The sequence below is a fragment of the Ursus americanus genome, chromosome 27 (genome assembly GCF_024610735.1).
Source record: "Ursus americanus isolate L20-20 chromosome 27, mUrsAme1.1.p, whole genome shotgun sequence".
NCBI lineage: Eukaryota > Metazoa > Chordata > Mammalia > Carnivora > Ursidae > Ursus > Ursus americanus.
In genome coordinates, this window is record NC_142153.1 from 3,685,875 (window position 1) to 3,707,744 (window position 21,870).

At 36.2% G+C, this 21,870-nt stretch overlaps 1 protein-coding gene across 7 annotated transcripts in view; it reads right to left on the reverse strand.

The window, feature by feature from the left end:
* PSD3 (pleckstrin and Sec7 domain containing 3) overlaps nucleotides 1–21,870 on the reverse strand; it is a 701,003-nt gene that overhangs the window by 209,386 nt on the left and 469,747 nt on the right. For all 7 annotated transcript variants that reach the window (XM_087856333.1, XM_087856334.1, XM_045779175.2 and 4 more), the window contains one exon: nucleotides 1,508–1,551. In XM_087856333.1, the coding sequence (XP_087712459.1) occupies nucleotides 1,508–1,551 (44 nt within the window). The remainder of the gene's footprint in view (nucleotides 1–1,507; nucleotides 1,552–21,870) is intronic.

Sequence of the window (21,870 nt, forward strand, 5' to 3'; positions counted from 1 at the left end):
GTTAACTATACCAGCATTTTAAAAAAAGATACTTTCTTGCACCAAATTGCCATTACACATAAATATATATAAAACCTACTGTAACAAATTTAATATATCAAAAATTTAGATTTACAAAACAGATCCTCGGTACATTTATTTGGTTTTTAAAATAACTTTATAAAAGAAAAATATTCTCTTACCTAGTATTAATATATTTATGCTTCATTTTTATTAATTTTAGCTAGAGGAGATATTCTGCATAGGTCAGGATATGCTTTTAACAATTCAGCAAGATTCTAAGTATATCATTTATGAAATTTTTCTAAGACACCCACTTTCATTCATGAGAGAGAAGTCCAAAAGCGATCACTTTGGATAGGCCATGAACTCTTATTAGCTTAATGAGTTTTCCTTGAAATGATACACTTTGAGTCTCATGATGTATATAAATATAGACCCATCACATGTACTTGAAAATATTAGTCCCAAATTAAACTCTGAATCCCTAATTTAAAACGGTACCATATGATTTTACAGTGGGAACAGTTTAATAGTATTTTTTTTTTTAAATTCATTCTAGCATATTATATGTGAGACATATGTAGTCAATTGCTAAACCACTTTTTTTTCCAATGTACAAATGAAAGAATAAGATTTATGCCCTAAGTTCTGATTCTATAAACCAAAGTTCATTACAGATTGCCATGTTAGGTCACATGGTAGAAAAATATTTATGAATGCTTTATATCAGTGAAAATCAAAAATAAAATTCACATGTAGTACCATTAAAAAACATTATTTTGACCTAATTTATGAATAACTTTAGTAACAATTTTTTTAAGTTAAATTCTTAACTGCGTCATTGATCGGTGAAAGTTCAGCAAGAGTAGTATTGTTGGTCTACATCAGATTAGATATAATTTATCTATAATAGTATCTCCCAAAGTATGTACTTTGAAACACTACATTATATTGTTGAAAGGTTCAGAAAACATTGCAAACTTGATTCCTCTCTTGGAGATTGGCATTGTACACACTCCTGGCGGTTCTGCAGTTTAAAAAATTTTTTTAGCTTATTTAATCCATCATTTCTCAAGTTTATCAATATCTTGGTATGATTAGGGTCACTGGAAATAAGAATTGGAAAACCTTGATCTATGATGATAGGAAGCAGGGAATTAAAACAAGTAGATGATACCAAAATAATTGTATTGGATTCTGGAATAAACATGATTTTATCAGATTTTCTTCTAGAATGCTATTTTTTAAAAGGATACATTGAAAAGATAACTGTCTCTAGGCAAAGCAACTAGACTAAAAGCAAAGAGGAGCATGCTGGGTACCAAGAAAAAGACATGGGATACTCAAGGTTTGCTTAGGTTTTATACAAAGTATGTTAGACACTGGTATAAAATGAGAACTTGGCCATGCATATTTAATCCTTCTCTAAGATCACTTTTAAAGCATAAAGAAAGAAAAGAACAAGTGGTTCATTTATTAAAATGCTGACATCTAGCATACTCACACTGCCCATTCAAGCTTCTCATTCTTAATAGAGTTGTACAGAGCCTGTAAAGAGAGAAAACAAGATGGAATTATTCTTTTCATTCTGTTCAATATTTTTAATTCAGCAAACGACCACAGCCAAAAGGCTTGACTGAGTCAGCAAGCAACTCCTAAGCCCCTTCTTGGTCACCCTGTTGGCTCTGAAAGATAAGGAATACACAGGTGAGGCAAAAAGCACAGGGTAAGCAGCATTTTGTGAAACAGATTTTGCACAAAGTAAAAAATGGCTTTTATAAATAAGACACACAACACTGTATTACATTTTACCATGGTAAAATATTAGAATATGATTAAAATTAGACCATGTACTCTATTTTTCTTATTCAAAACACAGTCTTATAGTTTCACTAGTTTGGATACTGAAGTATGCATGCCTTTTTCATTGATGTAATAAATTTAACTGTTTTCAAAACATTTTAATGAGCAAGATACATGAGAGGGGGACTGAACCTATGTTATGGAAAACCATCTTAGAATAATTTCACAGTTTCTTTATCAATGACTTATGCAATTTTTATCAGTCTAACTTCATAATTGTGCTTTACAGTTAGTGAGTGTTACCCTGGTGTGCGTGAGGTGGTGGAGTAGAAAGACAGAAAACTTCTTTAGACCTTTGATAACAATAATGACAGTCAGCCTGATTCTCTCTGATTCTCCCAGATAAGATCCTTGTAATCAAGTTGTTCCACTATGACAACCACCCAAAAAATGCTGCTCCACATCTGTGCTTTCTTAATTTTGAGTAAGACGGAAAAGAAAAAAAATCTCTAAGCTATAACAGTTATAACCACAAGCTATATCTCTAAGCTATAAAAGCTATAACCACAATAAATTATGCTGAAGAAAAGGATATGTGCATCATAACATTATAATGATGTTGGAATGTTTTTCTTCAAAGGAGAACTTGGACCAACTCGACTCACCAAAGATTCAGTACAAATATATTTAGGTTACAGATTTTACATTACTTAAGATTTAATTCATATATCCTTAGCCAGTATTTTCACAAACTCTGTGGGAATTTTACAGGGTGGCTACAACAGTCAGTTTAAATACTGGATAATTATGAAGCTAATAAAAATTAGGAGGCATTTCATCATTAACAGGACATGATAAAATGTGTCCTCAAATATAAAAACTGACAGAACATCAAATTAAAATAAAGGGTAAATTGAGGCACAAAGACCATGCTGTAAATTAGATGTGCTTTTTGAGGAACTCAAATTTACTGAAGAACTACAACAACCTATTGTTTAAATGTCTCATGACGCTGCACTTATTTAGAAGTGCAGAGAGAGGAGACGTCTAACTCAAGCCTCAGCAGACTCTTGCTGGATAAATGCCTTTTTAATGGGCTCCATTACTTGTCATTTTGAACTCACAAGTAATAGTGAGCTGAGAAACTGCAACTGAAAAGAGACAGATCATTAAAGGTTCTTTATGTACTATCATACTCAAATTCACCTAGAGTGATTGAACAATGTAGTAAAGATTAAAAAAATCTATTCATAAAGGTAGATACTTGACAATGATATCTAAGCATCTAAAAATTTTCTAATACATTCAATTCTGTCCTGGAACAAGTTTTTCAAATTTTTTGCTCACGAGAATATTTTTCTTAATAAGGTACTGAGTTCCAAAACAGAAAATTCTTGTTCAGCTGCATATCATGCAACAAAAGTATTATGTAAAATTCAACAAACTTGCCATATTGTAGTCCTCTCCCAGTGTATATATTATAACATGACAAATCTAAAAAGTGGATGTTATCCTTATCCTTTTCAACTGCAAAATTACAAAGGGATTTTCTTGAATCTTTCTGGTGCTTTATAATGACACATTATTTTTCTTAAAAAAAGGAAAATATGTTTTGCATCTAACACTTATATCTCCTCCATCACAACTTCCTGTCCTTTTACCTACTTAGCTTAGTTCAGAATTGCTTCCTCTTTAGCCCCATAGTCATCCTTTCCATTCTTGTGCAGCCTAGACCCCATGCTCTATCACATCAACTGGTCTTCTTCTTAGTAATATCTTTAAATTCTTTGTCCCACTGCCTCTCTGCTGTACCTAAAAAAGAAACATTGAAACTCTTAACCAATCCTACTCTGACTTCTCCACATTTATATCCCCTACATTAGTTAAGGTTTCTTTAGTTTCAAATACAAATACCTAAACTAGCTACCTTATGCATAAGGGGGACCTGATAGTTTATGTAGCCAAATCATAAAAAGACATGGATGGAGCTGGCCTCAGGGACACACGCACTTAAAACTCTCCCCCTCTCTTCTCAACTATTCTCTTTCCACCCTAAACATTTCCACTCCTTGTTTCTTTACTACACAAGAAACATGTCTACAACAAGCAACACCCATTTACATCCTTTCTGTCTTTTAACAAGATAAAACAGTTTTCCTCCTAACTCCAATTTGAAAAGATTCTAACTGGTGTGGTTTAGATCACCTGTACTCCCCACGGACTAATCCATGTGGCTGGAAGATGAGGTATAATGACTGGGCCCAGCCCTGAAGTCAAGGAGGTTGGGTTATGTATCAAAGAAGGGGTAGCACTGACCCAGCCACTAGTGTAATCCTCCTGACCTTCACAGCCTCCTCCATTTGCATGTGACTATTTCAGCACTAATAGTGAAAACTAAACAAGAGCACAAATTAATGCCATTAATATTCACCATCTCAAACTTCAGGAGAGACTTCATTCATGAGCCTCCTTTAACTTTTTGCCATCTTCCCTAAAATGTATCTGCAACAGCATTTATTTTTTCTGCCTTTCTGATGGTAAGGGAAGGGATATCCCACCTCTACAAGGCTAAACCTCTAAAACTGGTCCTGATATCTTCCCTTTCTGTGGTAACATCTCCTCCTTTATTAGCTCCTTTCTATTAGCTTTCAAACATGTGCAAGTCTCTCCAAACCCCACTTCTGCAATTTAGTTACCACCATTTGTTCCTCAGCCCCTATTTTAGCCAAATTTCTGAGAGAACTTTCTGCAATTCATACCTCCACTTAATGTCTTCTCTTCAACTCAGGCAATCTTGCTTTCATTCCTCTTCCTCCATTAAAAACTGATCACAATAAATGCATCTGCTTCTTTCATGCTAAATTCAAGGCCACTTTTCAGTGTTCCTGCATCACTTCGCCTGTCAGCAGCACTGAATACTCTCAAATATTCCCTTCCTTATTTTCTGTGACACAATACAGTCTCCTGAATTTTCTCCTAACTCTTTGGATAATCCCCATGACTCACATTTTCCTCATCTTATCACTTAAATGTGGGTGAGCCTAAGGGTTTATCTTCAGCCTGTGTGAACTCTTGTAAACATTAGCTCCATATGTCAGATGCACTTGGATGTTTCCACAGCACCACAAAACTCAGTAAAGAGGAACTAAGGCATGAAGACCTAAAAGTGAAAATGTACTCTCAATCTTAGTTAACTGTATTGGTATAAAGTATTTAACTTTTTGAGTGTGAACACACTATACATAAAGCCCAAGGAAAGGTAGTTTACAATAATATAAAATATATCCAAGTCAGAATCCTAAGACCGTCAGAATTTTTCTATCAACTATTTCATCCAAAATACTATTATATACCTATCATACAAGCAAGAAAGTTTCAAGTTGAAATCATATTTGTATCTGCTCAGCAATGGCATAGGGACAAGCCTTTTGGTAATAATACTGTTTTCAGGACAAATTGTAAAAACTCTCTGATTTCCACTCAAGAAACAACAAAATGGAATTTCACAGCTGACAGTAGCCTTAGAGATCATAAAACAAATTCTTCCTTTTATAGATTAAAGAAAATGAAATCCAATGTTAATTAACTTCTCTCAAGGTCCAATAGCTGTTTTTCACAAACTCTGACTCAGAAATCACATTTCTTAGAAATAAATTGACTATATTCATTCAACTAACTACATTTTCCCTTATCAGCTAACTAAAACTAATTACATTCTCTCCTAAGACCAAACTTTACAGCACCGTAAATCCCTGGCTTGCCAAGACCCATGTGAAAAGGCAACAAGGCTTGTGCCTCCCTTAGGATACATTGAATAGTGGTGGTCACTGTAATATTCTAAAGAATGAGCTTTCAACAAAAGTCACTGTTGCTAGGACACATGTTTGAAATGCCGTTGTTGGTGACCATGACTGGTTTTGCCACACTAATCCTATAGTCTCAGTCCACTTACCACTAAAGGTATCTGCCATATAAATGGCTGAAACTGGAGATGTAGTCCATAGCTCAGGAAAATAATTCATCCCTAGCTATGTGAGGGGTTATTTGACCTAGCTCCAAGACAGCAAGGTTTGTGGGCAAACACATTGTCATGAAAGGCTGTTATATCCCATTGGCCACAGATTGATAGTTGGGGGATAAATCAACCTTATTGGGTCACAGTATCCCATATATATTATATGCAGTGAGGTGATAACCAGTTGTGGTGGGCTAAATAATGGACCCTCAGATGACGTCTAGGTCCTAATCCCTGGAACCTGTAAACATTTCTGTATATAGCAAAAGATTGCAAATTTAAGTTAATGATCTTGAAATGGGGAGGGTATCTGGGCTGGACGATGAAAGAGGGAGATTTAAGAAAGACAGAAGAGAAGGCAATGTGAGGATAGACACAGAAATTGGATACAGACTCAAGTGAAGGAATGCCAGCAACCACCATAAGTTGGAAGAGGTGGGGATTCTCTCCTAGATGCTCCAAAGGGAGTGCAGCATGTTGACACCTTGATTTCAGACTTCAGAAATACTCAGAAATATTTCAGAAATATTTCCAGAGTTGGTCCCTAGGTAAAACATAATCTTTTACCATAGTGGTCACCAAAATCAGTCAAGGAATTTTTTTAAAATATTGATTATTGAGCCCCATCTGAGATCTACTGAACCAGATTCCCAGTTGAGTAAATATATGAATATTTCTAAATGCTCTACTCCTGAGACTTACATGAACCCTTTGCTAAAAACCAATGCTTTGCAAGTTTACCAATCATTTCTTCATTTTTTTTTTTAAGATTTCATGTAATTATTTGTCAGAGAGCGAGAGAGAGTGCGTGAGTGCACAAGCAGGGGGAGCTCCTGGCTTAGCAAGGATCCCAGGACCATGAACTGAGCAGAAGGCAGACACTTAACTGACTGAGCCACCCAGGTGTACCTACCATTATTTCTTTCTTTTCTTTTTTTTTTAAATTTATTTTTATCTTTTTATTTTTTTATTTTTATTTTTTAAGATTTTATTTATTTATTTATTTGACAGAGAGAGAGACAGCCAGTGAGAGAAGGAACACAGGCAGGGGGAGCAGGAGAGGAAGAAGCAGGCTCCCAGTGGATGAGCCTGATGTGGGGCTTGATCCCAGGACTCCAAGCCAAAAGCAGACGCTTAACAACTGAGCCACCCAGGCGCCCCTTATTATTTTTTTTTGATGTAAAGTTCGATGATTCATTAGTTGCGTATAACACCCAGTGCACCATGCAATACGTGCCCTCCTTACTACCCATCACCAGCCTATCCCATTCCCCCAACTCCCTCCCCTCTGAAGCCCTCAGTTTGTTTCTGAGTCCATAGTCTCTATGGCTCATTCCCTCTTCTGATTACCCCCCCTTCTTTATCCCTTTCTTCTCCTACCAATCTTCCTAGTTCTTATGTTCCATAGATGAGAGAAACCATATGATAATTGTCTTTCTCTGCTTGACTTATTTCACTTAGCATTATCTCCTCCAGTGCCGTCCATGTTGCAGCAAATGTTGAGAAACCGTTCTTTTTGATAGCTAAGCAATATTCCATTGTATATATGGACCACAACTTCTTAATCCAGTCATCTGTTGAAGGGCATCTCGGCTCCTTCCATGATTTATCAACTGTGGACAGAGCTGCTATGAACATTGGGGTGCATATGGCCCTTCTCTTCACTACGTCTGTATCTTTGGGGTAAATACCCAGTAGTGCAATGGCTGGATCATAGCGTAGCTCAATTTTTAACTTTTTAAGGGACCTCCACACTGTTTTCCAGAGTGGCTGTACCAACTTGCATTCCCACCAACAATGTAGGAAGGATCCCCTTTCTCCACATCCTCTCCAACAATTGTTGTTTCTTGCCTTGTCAATTTTTGCCATTCTAACTGGAGTAAGGTGGTATCTTAGTGTGGTTTTGATTTGAAATTCCCTGATGGCTAATGATTTTGAACATTTTTTCATGTGGGGTGCCCACTCTTGCCATTATTATTCAACATAGTACTAGAAGTCCTTGCAACAGCAATCAGACAACAAAAAGGGATAAAAGGTATCCAAATCGGCAAAGAAGAAGTCAAACTGTCTCTCTTCGCAGATGACATGGTACTCTATATGGAAAACTCAAAAGAATCCACTCCCAAACTACAAGAAGTTATAGAGCAATTCGGTAATGTGGCAGGATACAAAATCAATGCTCAGAAATCAGTTGCATTTCTCTACACAAACAACGAGACTGAAGAAAGAGAAATTAGGGAATCCATCCCATTTACAATAGCACCACAAATCGTACGTTATCTTGGAATTCACTTAACCAGAGACGTAAAGGACCTATATTCTAGAAACTACAAATCACTCTTGAAAGACATTGAAGAAGACACAAAAAGACGGAAAAATATTCCATGCTCATGGATCAGAAGAATTAACATGGTTAAAATGTCCATGCTACCCAGAGCAATCTACACTTTCAATGCTATCCCAATCAAAATACCAATGACATTTTTCAAGGAACTGGAACAAACAGCCCTTAAATTTGTGTGGAACCAGAAAAGGCCCCAAATCGCCAAGGAATTGTTGAAAAGGAAAAACAAAGCTGGGGGCATCACATTGCTGGATTTCAAGCTGTACTACAAAGCTGTGATCACCAAGACAGCATGGTACTGGCACAAAAACAGACACATAGACCAATGGAACAGAATAGAGAACCCAGAAATGGACCCTCGGCTCTTTGGGCAACTAATCTTTGATAAAGCAGGAAAAAACATCCAGTGGAAAAAAGGCAGTCTCTTCAATACATGGTGCTGGGGAAATTGGACAGCTACATGCAAAAGAATGAAAGTTGACCACTCTCTCACACCATACACAAAGGAAAACTCCAAATGGATGAAAGACCTCGATGTGAGACAGGAATCCATCAAAATCCTAGAGGAGAATATAGGCTGCAACCTCTACAACATCGGCCACAGCAACCTTTTTCATGACACATCTCCAAAGGCAAGAGAAACAAAAGATAAAATGAACTTGTGGGACTTCATCAAGATAAAAAGCTACCAATTATTTCTTTAAATGATATTCCTGCAACTTAACGCAGGAGCTAGACAACAATCAAATGCCTCCACTGAGACTAAACAGGACAGAATGATTCTTCAAATTTGAAGCTCATTAAATTTTAAGAATGAGAAAGCAAAAGTAAATTGCTTAAATTACAGAGATCAAGGTATCTTGGTCTAAATTTACTTTTAAGTCTTTGTTCCTAACTTTTGATTGCTTCTCATTGAGATGATAAAATGCCATTTTATTCAAGGCTCAACACCATCACTGACAGCCCACTGGTGGTTCTCTGACGTTTTCCCCATTACCATCCATTGTTGAGTTTCTCTCTCTGTCTCTCTCTCTCTCTCTTTCCTTCCCCCCCCACCCTGCCCCAGAGAGGCACATTCTGCAATCTATGATTTTCATGTATTTTAGTTCAATCGTCTCTAAACTCCAATAATTTTTTTCCTATGTGTTCTTTCAATTATTATAAAAAGTACAAAGAATAAATGGGATAGCTTCCAATTTCCTTTAGTGAGACAGGCAGTGACCACAATGAAATTTGTACCCAGGAAGAATTATGACAGCATTAACACCAGGGCTATCTACTCCAAGTACAATGCTGCTTCATGCAGATATTCAGATCAAGCAGACTTTTAAGTGTAAAATTAAATATGCACTACTCTGGAAGTTGTTATCAAAGAAAGACTATGTTTGAAAAAGACATTATTTATGGGGCGCCTGGGTGGCTCAGTTGTTAAGCGTCTGCCTTCGGCCCAGGGCGTGATCCCTGAGTCCTAGGATCGAGTCCCACATCAGGCTCCTCCACTGGGATCCTGCTTCTTCCTCTCCCCCACCCCTGCTTGTGTTCCTTCTCTCGCTGGCTGCCTCTCTGTCAAATAAATAAATAAAATCTTAAAAAGAAAAAACATTATTTAAAAACTAATGATAAAACTAGTATCCAAATGAATTTTCAATTGTTTAGAGAAACTCAAAATATGTTAAAGCAATGGCGTTCTATTTTTATTTTCTTCTCTGTGCCTTAAAATAATATTGAAAAATTGCATTACTCTCCCCCCCATTAGAGGCTTCCATAAAATCAGTATTTAGAATAGATGTTTTGTTTTCCCCTTCTATTTCTGGAGGATTTCTCATGTATGCAATATACCAAATAAGATTATGAGTGAGAGCTAACCCCTCCTCCTTTTTTTAAATGGCAGAAGGCAATTGTCAAGTAGAGGTAAAAAAGAATTAATAGCCTGAAGCTTTGACCACAGGGCATTCATACAGTAGATCCATTTTAGGGAGAAGTACTAAAGATGAGTTTCTCAGAATTGATTCCCTTTAAGCCACCTGTGTTCCCAAACCCACTAGACAGTTTTCATGTACCCAAGTTTAAAGAGCACTACATTGAAGAACATGTATTCACAAGCAACAACATAAACATACATCTCTAGTGCTCACTCAGGGTGACAGAAGCATGCTCAATATAAAGTAATTTATTTTGAGTTCTTTTTTTCCACATCTATAGTCAGATCTATTGGATCCAGCCACCATGTAAGCAGAATCAAAATCTATGCCTTGGACAATTAACTTGAACCTTCTGTTGTGGTGCACTTACAAACCCAGCCAGCAATGGCAGAAATATCCAACCATTAACTGTCTGACTCAACTGAGTAGACGTACCAGCAAAAACCCATAACAGACATTAGAAAACTGATGTAAAAATGATTTTGTTATTGAAAAGGAACCTGAGGAATAGTTAATATGTATAATTCATCACATAATAAACATTTTTGAGAACATTCTATTGGCTGGAGTGGCATTATGTTAGGTACAGATAAAATACACTCTGCCTTCAGGGGCCTCTTATGTGAGAGTGACAAAATGTGACACTAAACCTGATTGAACCTTACCTAATGGATAATTAGTCAGCTAACAGAGTTAACTAACTTTGCTTTCTATTTACAATGTGCAAGATGCTTTTACACACACAGTATCTAATATCTGATGTTATATTAAATGTATTTTCTTTAGAGAAAAGTTTCACAGAAGGAAAACAGTTTCTGGATCTAAGAATTTAAAGTGTGGGGGGTGAGCATCTAACTGACATGGACTTTTTTAAGATTTTACTTATTTATTTGACAGAGAGAGAGAGAGATATTTGATTCTCTAAGGGGGAGGAGGGGAACATGGGGCTTGCGTGATTACCTGTTGTCAAACGTATCTTTGTGAGCTAAAATAGAAACCACCATTCCTTCATTATTACTGAAGGGAAAAGAAATGTAGCCAATATTATTTATTACCTTTATTATAACATGCTAATATATCAGAAAAAAATTTTAAGTAACTTTTTAAAACTACTTTTTATAACTACCAATGATATTTTTCTATAATAGTATAATATATAGTATAAGTAATTATACAAAATAGTTTCCTTCTTCACTACTAGACTATAATTCCTATTGTAACGTCAATAGTAGACTATAACAGTTGTAACACTTGTAACAAATAGTATAAACAAATTTCTTAAAACTGTTCACTCATTCATTCATCTATTCAGTCAATAAGTATTAACGGAGTCTCTACTACCTATCAGGCTGTCAGGTATTGATATAGGCACTAAAAGTTCAGTGGTGAAAAACACAGGCAAAGAACTTAGATTTAGTGGGGGTGGAAACAGACAATAAAGCAATAAGAAAACAGACAAACACATCAAGATGATTCTGTCATTTTCTGGTAGACTTCCAGATAATTATCATAAGGTATATAATATAAGGTAACTTAAAAGACTAGCTTTCAACTGGATGGACGAGAAAACCTCTATGCAAGGAATTTAATATGAGTGACACAAAGATAAAGGGAAGGTTGGTAAGCAGCTCCTTGGCATAACAGCATAGTGGGTCTGAAAGTCTGTGGTAAGGGCAAATGGGTAGACAGGTCACAAAGGGCTTTTTGACCAGAAAACAAGCAACTTCTGTGTGTGTTGGGCAACCATGGAGGAGAAACCTGCTCTAGTTCATGTTCTTACAGTTCACCCTGGTTTCTGTGTGGAGAAAGAACTAGAAGAGAGCAAGGGAAGTGGCAGAAAGACTGGTGGTGTCTGGGTAGAGATGATGTGACCTGGACTGAGGTAATGGCAGTGGCAGATTTGGGATGTATCAGGCTATCTTCCTAAATTATGGGAGAAGGGTGGCCCATTTTTGCATGCCTTAAGCACAAATAAAAAATTGGATAAGACAGTTTTAACAATAGCAGCAGAGATATATTGTCACCCATTAGTATTTAAAGTTATTTAAGCTAAAAATGAAGTAGATATATTAGAATATATTGTTAAAAGAAAAAAGGTGCAAAACAGTGCATATGTGTGTATATATAAATATAAATATATGCTTACACAGAACATTTCTGAAATACAGAAGAAACCATTGACAGTGACTGCCTTTGGAGAGGATGATTGGGGAAATGGGGTGAGAGAGCATTTTCAATGTGTAATCTTCTGTGTTATTCAAATGTTTACCATACTACGTATGCATTACTTCAACTGAAAAACTAGATGATACTCAATTTTAAACTTCTTGCACATGTAATCAAGTCTTCAGCCTCTCTTTAGTCTCCACAATGCCTCATAAATTGTCTCGACCACAGCAAGTGTTTTAAAAAAAAACTGTTGAGAAGACAAAGACCTCAATAATGATAATTTTAATACAACGATTATGATGGGAAGTAGCAAACGTAGAAAAAAGAACAATGGACTAGAAATCAGTGTACTCATATCAAACCTGCCTCTTGAATCAGTTGTTATGACTTTAGGCCACTAACACTAAACCTCTGCTTTCTTCATCTGTAAAGATAGTATAACAACACCTACCTCACCGAATTGTGAAGATGATATGAAACCATTTGTACTCTGGTTAAGTGACACAGAAATAAAAAATACTACTTTTGTTACATGCAGTCTACTCCTGTCCTCCTCAGATTTTATAGAACACTTGAATTTAGATATCCAGACTCTATTCATTCCATGCCCCTTAGCCAAGCAATACCCCACGGCAAACATATGCTGGGCATTGGGAGAATCACTTATTTTGAATCAAATTGGCAGTTTGGCATCATGGACAAATTGTGCCAACAAACTAACATTTACTGAGTAGTTAACAAGTGCCAAGACCTATTACTAGGGTTGTACATGAACTACACATTTACTCCTTATACCACCACCCACGGGGATTATTCCCATTTTACAGAGAAGGAAAATAGAGTGCAGAGAGGTGAAGTAAACTGCTGCTAAGTGGCAGATCTCAAAATGGAATCATAGGCAGTTTGACTCTAAAGCCTCGACAATTTTTTCCTTGACCTCTGATTTCCTTAAAAAATATAGGCATTCACTTCCTATTCCCACCTCTGTGTATACTAACTAGCCTGGGCTATATAATTCCTCCTCCCCAAATTTTAAAAGACCAAGTACAAAGCCTCTGACCACTCAGACTAGCAGACTCTTCACTCAAGGATCTTAGAATCTGGCACAGAACTCCAACTAGATGTCTAACAACATTTTAGGGCTAGAGCCCTATCTGTTTTAGGATGCCAGGCTAGATGTCTGAAAACTGAAAGAAGGCCTTCCATATATGTCACATTTATTGAGTGCTACTATGTGCTGGACTCTGAACTTAACACTTATGTACATTATTTAACTTAACCTTCTGCAAGTATAATTTACTCCATTGATCTCAAAGCTGGGAATAAGGCAGATTGTTACTTGCTGAATGCCGTAGGTTGTCAGATCAAATGCAAGATGCCCAGTTAAATGTGAAATTCAGATAAACAATGAATGACTTTTTTTGGCATAAATATGTCTAAATAATTTATCTGAAATTCACATTTAGCTAGGTTTTCTGTATAGTTATTGGCTAAATCTGGCAATCTTATCCCGTTGACAGAGTTATTAGGAAGTGGCAAAACTGGGACTCAAACATAGGACTATCTGACTCCAGAACCCATGTTTTTATTCACTGCTTCATACTTTCTTCTTTGTCCTTCCCCAAATGAGCTTGCCATAACCTGTCAAATGACACTCTTAAGAAGAGGATATGTATCCTGGGTAGAAGAGGTACTCTCATTAAGTGAGATTCTTATGAAAGATGGAAAGACTGCAACAGATATTTTATTTTTTCTTTTTTTTTATAATAATATTTTTTATTATATTATGTTAGTCACCATACAGTACCTCCCTGGTTTTTGATGTAAAGTTCGATGATTCATTAGTTGCGTATAACACCCAGTGCACCATGCAATACGTGCCCTCCTTACTACCCATCACCGGTCTATCCCATTCCCCCACCCCCCTCCCCTCTGAAGCCCTCAGTTTGTTTCTCATAGTCCATAGTCTCTCATGCTTCATTCCCCCTTCGATTACCCCCCCTTCTTTATCCCTTTCTTCCCCTACCGATCTTCCTAGTTCTTATGTTCCATAGATGAGAGAAATCATATGATAATTGTCTTTCTCTGCTTGACTTATTTCACTTAGCATTATCTCCTCCAGTCCCGTCCATGTTGCAGCATGTGTTGAGAACTCGTTCTTTCTGATAGCTGAGTAATATTCCATTCTATATACGGACCACAACTTCTTAATCCAGTCATCTGTTGAAGGACATCTCGCCTCCTTCCACAATTTAGCTATTGTGGACAGAGCTGCTATGAACATTGGGGTGCATATGGCCCTTCTCTTCACTACGTCTGTATCTTTGGGGTAAATACCCAGTAGTGCAATGGCTGGATCATAGGGTAGCTCAATTTTTAACTTTTTAAGGGACCTCCACACTGTTTTCCAGAGTGGCTGCACCAACCTGCATTCCCACCAACAATGTAGGAGGGATCCCCTTTCTCCACATTCTCTCCAACAATTATTGTTTCTTGCCTTGTCCATTTTTGCCATTCTAACTGGCGTAAGGTGGTATCTTAGTGTGGTTTTAATTTGAATTTCCCTGATGGCAAATGATTTTGAACATTTTTTCATGTGTCTGTTAGCCATTTGTATGTCTTCATTGGAAAAGCGTCAGTTCATATCTTCTGTCCATTTTATGATTTGTTTATTTGTTTCTTGTGTATTGAGCTTGAGAAGTTCTTTGTAGATCTTGGATACCAGTCTTTTATCTGTAGTGTCATTTGCAAATATATTCTCCCATTCCGTGGGCTGCCTCAGTTTTTCTGACTGTTTCCTTGGCTGTGCAGAAGCTTTTTATCTTGATGAAGTCCCACGAGTTCATTTTATCTTTTGTTTCTCTTGCCTTTGGAGATGTGTCATGAAAAAGTTGCTGTGGCTGATGTCGTAGAGGTTGCTGCCTATGTTCTCCTCTAGGATTTTGATGGATTCCTGTCTCACATCGAGGTCTTTCATCCATTTGGAGTTTATCTTTGTGTATATATATATTTTAAAAGGACCCTCCATTCTCGAACCAATGTTGGCACTAAAAACTAGTATCCAAAAACATGATATAGATGTAACTTAATATAGCAATCCTTAGAGCCAGACAGCTTGGGAAAAGTTAATGTAACTATGTTCTTAGTGAATCACCACCTTCTTCCATGTGAGTTATGATTAACTTCCAAAATATTCTTCAGCAGACGTTTAACTATTCTCTGACCTGATTCAGACTATTCATGATTTTCAAACTCATTTATAATTATCTCCTGATTTTGCTTTTAATTCTTACACCCTAATCCTCTGGCACTGTAATTTACTTACCAAAAACTTATCTGGATTGAGATAGTTAAGCTATTCTTTTGAAAAAATATACCAATAACCAATAACCTCAAAGAAGGTTCTCAATTATACTTGCAATAATCAGTTGTCACACCTTCCTGTTGGTAAACCTTACTTGTTAAGAACTGCCAGGCTTATACCATAATAAAGAGGCTTTATAATTTTAGAACATAAGGAAAACAAATTCTAAGCATCTTTACAAATTGCATGCAGTACTGTTTAAATACCTGAGAAAAATGATCAACTATTTGATGATTATGGACATTATGGTAAAGTTAAAGTATACAGTTAAAAAACTGTTTGGTGGGTAACATGCAGATTTCTTTTTACAAAACACTTGTAAAAACATGATCGTTAGGGGACTCTGACATTTATAGAGAACACCAGGCATGACATTTGTTCTCTGTCATTTCCATGGATTAGACAAAGCAAGGAAAGACAAACCCAATGGAACTAGATTTTATCCAAAACAATCAATATAGCCAAATTAAATGATCTAATCTAGTGACTACCAGGTTTTTGGATTTCATAAACAGGAAAATTTTCTAAAGAGGTTTTGGGAACCCACATGGAATTGCCAAGTTTAAATTTTGCCAAGTGAGGAAATAAATTTTTAAAAACAAACCAAACCACAACACTATCTACTACTGTCATCATTCCATAAAAATAAGTAACAAGGACAATCTCAATAGAGGAATGTTTCCCAAGAGAGGACCAGTCTTTCATGACCATTTTTACTACAGACAGAAAATTCTGACAGCAACCATCAGCAGAACACAATCGAGTCCTGTAACCGCTAAAATATACTGTCTTGGGAAAGATGTAACTTTTAAAAAAGTAGTCTCTGTTTTTTTGGTATTAGCTAAACAACAAGTTAATTAAGACACACAAACCATTTTATTTTTTGAATTTTTTATGCTTTCCTAAATTTTTAAAAATTTTAACTTTTTTAAAAAAAGATTTTATTTATTTATTTGACAGAGACAGCGAGAGAGGGAACACAAGTAAGCGAAGTGGGAGAGGGAGAAGCAGGCTTCCCGCCAAGCAGGGAGCCTGATGCGGGGCTTGATCCCAGGACCCTGAGCTGAAGGCAGGCGCTTAATGGCTGAGCCACCCACGTGCCCAATTTTTAACTTTTTAATTCCAGTTAGTTAACATACGTAATTCCAGTTAGTGCTGCATTAGTTTCAGGTGTAAAATATAGTTTTGAACAATCCATACATCACCCAGTACTCAACACAACAAGTGGACTCCTTAATCTCCATCACCTACTTAACCCATCCCCCCACCCTCTGGTAATCATCAGTTTGTTCTTTATAATTAAGAATCAGTTTCTTAATTCCTCTCTCTTTCTTTCCCTTTGCTCATTTGTTTCGTTTCTTGATTCTACATATCAGTAAAATCATATGGTATTTGTCTTTCTCTGACTGACTTAATTGCTTAGCATTATACTCTCTAACTCCATGTGTGTCGCTGCATATAGCAAGATTTCATTTTTTTAGGGTGGATAATATTCCACTGCGTGTGTGTGTGTGTGCGTGTGTGTGTGTGTGTGTATACCACAGCTTCTTTAACCATTCGTCAATAGATGGACACATGGGCTGCTTCCATATTTCCTCTATTATAAATAATGCTGCTACAAACATAGGGGTGCATGTATCCCTTTGAATTAGTGTTTTTTTATTCTTTGGGCAAATACCCAGTAGTGGGATTGCTGGATCAAAGCGTAGATCTATTTTTAACTTTTTGAGAAACATCCATACTGTCTTCCACAGTGGCTGCACCAGTTTGCATTTAAAGCAACACTGCATGAATGTTCTTTTTTCTCCACATCCTCACCAAAACCTGCTGTTTCCTGTGTGGTTGATTTTAGCCATACTGACAGGTATGAGGTGATATCTCATTGTGGTTTTCATGTGCATTTCCCTGATGATAAGAATCTTTCCATGTGTCTTGGCCTGTTAATGTCTTCTGCCTTTTTAAATAGATTACTTGTTTCTTGGGTGTTGAGTTGTATAAGTTCTTTATACTTAGATACTAACCTTTTATCAGTCATTTGCAAATCTCTTTTCCTATTCCAATAGGTTGCTTTTCAGTTTTGTTGACCATTTTCTCCACTGCTCAGAGGCTATTATTGTGATATAGTTCTAATACTTTATTTTTGCTTTGTTTCTCTTGCCTCAAGAGACATATTTAGAAAGAAGTTGCTATGGCCAATGTCAAAGAGATTACTCCGTGTTCTCTTCTGGGATGTTTACGGTTTCAGGTCACACATTTAGGTCTTTAATCCATTTTGAATTTATTTTTGTGTATGGTATAAGAAAGACGTCCAGTTTCTTTCCTTTGTATGTAGCTGTCCAGTTTTTCCAACACCATTTGTTGAAGAGACTTTTTCCCACTGGCTGTTCTTTCTTGTGTTGTCAAAGATTAATTGACCATATAGTTGTAGGTTTAGTTCTGGGTTTTCTGTTCTGTTCCATTAATCTAGGTGTTAATTTTGGTGTCAGCACCATACTATTTGATTACTACTGCTTTGTAATATAACTTGAACTTCAGAATTGGGATGCCATCAGCTTTGCTTTGCTTTTTCAAGACTGTTTTGGCTATGTGAGGTTCTTGGTGGTTCCACATAAATTTTTATTCTTTGTTCCAGTTCTGTGAAAAATGCTCTTGGTATTTTCATAGAGATTCCATTAAATCTGTACATTGCTTGGGTAGCATAAACATTTTAACAATATTTCTTCCTCCGATCCTTGAGCATGGAATATCTTTCATTTCTTTGCATTGTCTTGAATTTCTTTCAGAGTATAGATCTTTTACCTCTTTGGTTAGGTTTATTCCTAGGTATTTCTGGCACAATTGTAAATGGGATTGTTTTCTTAATTTCGCTTTCTGCGACTTCATCATTAGCTCACAGAAAGGCAACATATTTCCATATGTTGATTCTGTATCCTGTGACTCTACTTAATTTATCAATTCTAGAAGTTTTTTGGTGGAGTCTTTTAGGTTTTCTATCTGGAGTACCATGTTATCTGTAAATAGCAAAAGTTTTACTTCTTCCTTACCAATTTGGATGTGTTTTATTTCTTTTTGTTGTCTGACTGCTGTGGCTAGAACTTTTAGTATAATGTTGAATAAAAGTGGTGAGAGTGGACATCCTTGTCTTGTTCCTGACCTTAGGGGAAAATATCTCAGGTGTTCCCCATTTAGAACGATGCTGACTGTGGGGTTTCATATCAGGCATTTATTATGTTGAGGTATGTTCCCTCTATCCCTACTTTGTTGAGGGTTTTTAACATGAATGGATGTTGTAGTTTGTCAAATGCTTTTATGCAGATATTGAAATAGTCATATGATTCTTAGCCTTTTTCTTATTGAGGTGATGTATCACGTTAATGGATTTGCAAATACTGAACCACGCTTGCAAACCAGGAATAAATCCAACTTGATCGTGGTGAATGATTTTTTAAATGTATTGTTGGATGTGGCTTGCTAGTATTCTGTTGAGGAGTTCTGCATCTATGTTCATCAGGCATACTGGCCTGTACTCTGCTTTTTTACTGGTGTCTTTATCTGGTTTTGGTATTGGGGTGACACTGGCCTCATAGAATTTGGATGTTTTCAACCCTTTTCTATTTTTTGAAATAGTTTCAGAAGACTAGGTATTAACTCTTCTTTAAATGTTTGGTGGAATTTGCCTGTGAAGCCATCTGGTCCTGGATTTCTGTTTACTGAAAATTTTTTGATTAGTAACTCAGTTTCTCTGCTGGTTATCAGTCTGTTCAAATTTTCTATTTCCTCCTGTTCAGTTTTGGTAATTTATAAGTTTCTAGAAATTTATCCATTTCTTCTAGGTTATTCAATTTGTTGGCATATAGTTTTTATAATATTCTAATTATTTGTATTTCTGTGGTGTTGGTTGTTGTTTCTCCTCTCTCATTTATGATTTTATTTATTTGACTCCCTTCTCTTTTCTTCTTGATATGTCTGGCTAAAGGTTTATCAATTTCATTGATTCTTTTGAAAGAATCAGCTCCTGATTTTTTTTTTCTACTTTCTATTTCATTCACTTCTGCTCTAATCCTTATTATTTCTTTCCCTGTGCTAGTTTTAGGTTTTGTTTGTTGTTCTTTTTCTGGCTCCTTCATGTGTAAGATTAGGTTGTTTGAGGGGCGCCTGAGTGGCACAGCGGTTAAGCATCTGCCTTCGGCTCAGGGCGTGATCCCGGCGTTATGGGATCGAGCCCCACATCAGGCTCCTCTGCTATGAGCCTGCTTCTTCCTCTCCCACTCCCCCTGCTTGTGTTCCCTCTCTCGCTGGCTGTCTCTTTCTCTGTCGAATAAATAAATAAAATCTTAAAAAAAAAAAAAGATTAGGTTGTTTGAGATTTTTCTTGCTTCTTGAGGTGGGCCTGTATGGCTATAAACTTCCCTCTTGGAACAACTTTTACTGTATCACAGAGGTTTGTACTGTTGTGTTTTCATTTTCATTTGTTTTCATGTACTTTTAATTGCTTCTTTTATTTCCTGGTTGAACCATTCATTGTTTAGTAGCATGTTATTTAACGTCCATGTATTTATGGTCTTTCTAGATTTTTTTCTTGTGTTTGACTTCTAGTATCATAACACTGTAGTCAGAAAAAATACATAGCATGCCTTCCATCTTGAATTTGTTGAGGTTTGTTTTGTGGGCTAATATGTGATCCATTCTAGCAAATGTTTCATGTGCATTTGAAAATAATTTGTATTCTGCTGCTTTAGGATGGAATGTTGAATATATCTGTTAAATCCATCTGTTTCAGTGTGTCATTTAAAGCCACTATTTGCTTCTTGATTTTGTTTAGATGATCTGTACTTTGATGTAAGTGGGGTGTTAAAGTCTCCTACTATTATATTATTGATTAGTTCTTTTATGTGTGCTATTAACTATTTTATGTATTTGGGTGCTCCTATATTGGGTGCATAAATATTTACAATTGTCATATCTTCTTTTTGGATTGTCCCCTGATTATATAGTGTCCTTCTTTGTCTTTGTTTTAAAGTCTATTTTGTCTATTATAAGTATTGCTACTCCAGCTTTCTTTTGAAATCTATTTACATGATAGATGTTTCTCCATCCCCTCACTTTCAATCTGCAGGTGTCTTTAAGTCTGATATGAGTCTCTTGTAAGCAGCATATAGATGGGTATTGTTTTTTTATCCACTGTCTTTGATTGGAACATTTAGTCCATTTACATACAAAGTAATTATTGGTAGATATGTATTTATTGTTGTTTTATTATTTGTTTTATGGTTGTTTCTTAATATTTTCTCTGATCCTTTCTTTTCTTTCTCTGTTTCATGGGTTGCTTATTTTCTTTAGTGGTATATTTGGATCTCTTTCTCTTTATTTTTTGCATGTTTATTAGTGGGTTTTGATATATGGTTATCATTAGGTTTGTATATAATAACCTCTTCTGCATATAGCAATCTATATTAAGTTGATGGTCGTTTAGGTTTGAACTCACTCTTTACTCCCTGCGCTTTAGGTTTATGTTTTTATACTTTATGTACTTTTATTTTGTGAGTTCCATGACTGATTTTTTACAGAAGTATTTATTTTTACTACTTTTGTGTTTCCTACCTTTATACTGTCACTTTTGGTCTCCCCTTCTCACTCAGAGAGTTCCCTTTAATATTTCTTGGATGGCTGGGTGGAACTAGAGTGTATTATGCTAAGTGAAATAAGTCAGTCAGACAAAGACAAACACCATATGATTTCACTCATATGTGGAATTTTGGAAACAAAGCGGATGACCATAAGGGAAGGGAAGGAAACATAAAGTAAGATAAAAACAGGGAGGCAAACCATAAGTGATTCTATAGTTAAGAGAACAAACTGAGGGTTGCTGGAAGGGAGGCTGTTGGGAGGAATAGACTAAATGGGTGATGGGTATTAAAGAGAGCATTTGTTGGGATGAGCAGTGGGTGTTATATGTAAGTGATGAATCACTAAATTCTACCCCTGAAACCAATACTATACTACAGGTTAACTAACTTGAATTTAAATAAAATAAAAAATATTTCTTACGTGGTTTATTTAGTGGTCACAAGCTCCTTTAGTTTTCATCTGCCTGGGAAACTCTCTATCTTCTTCTCTTCTGTATGAAGTTTCTGCTGAAAAATCCCCTGCTAGCCTTTTGTGTTTTCCTTTGTGAGTTAGTTTTCTTTCCTCTTGCTGCTTTAAAAAAATTTTTTTATCACTGTACATTTTGCCAATTTGAGTACAATAT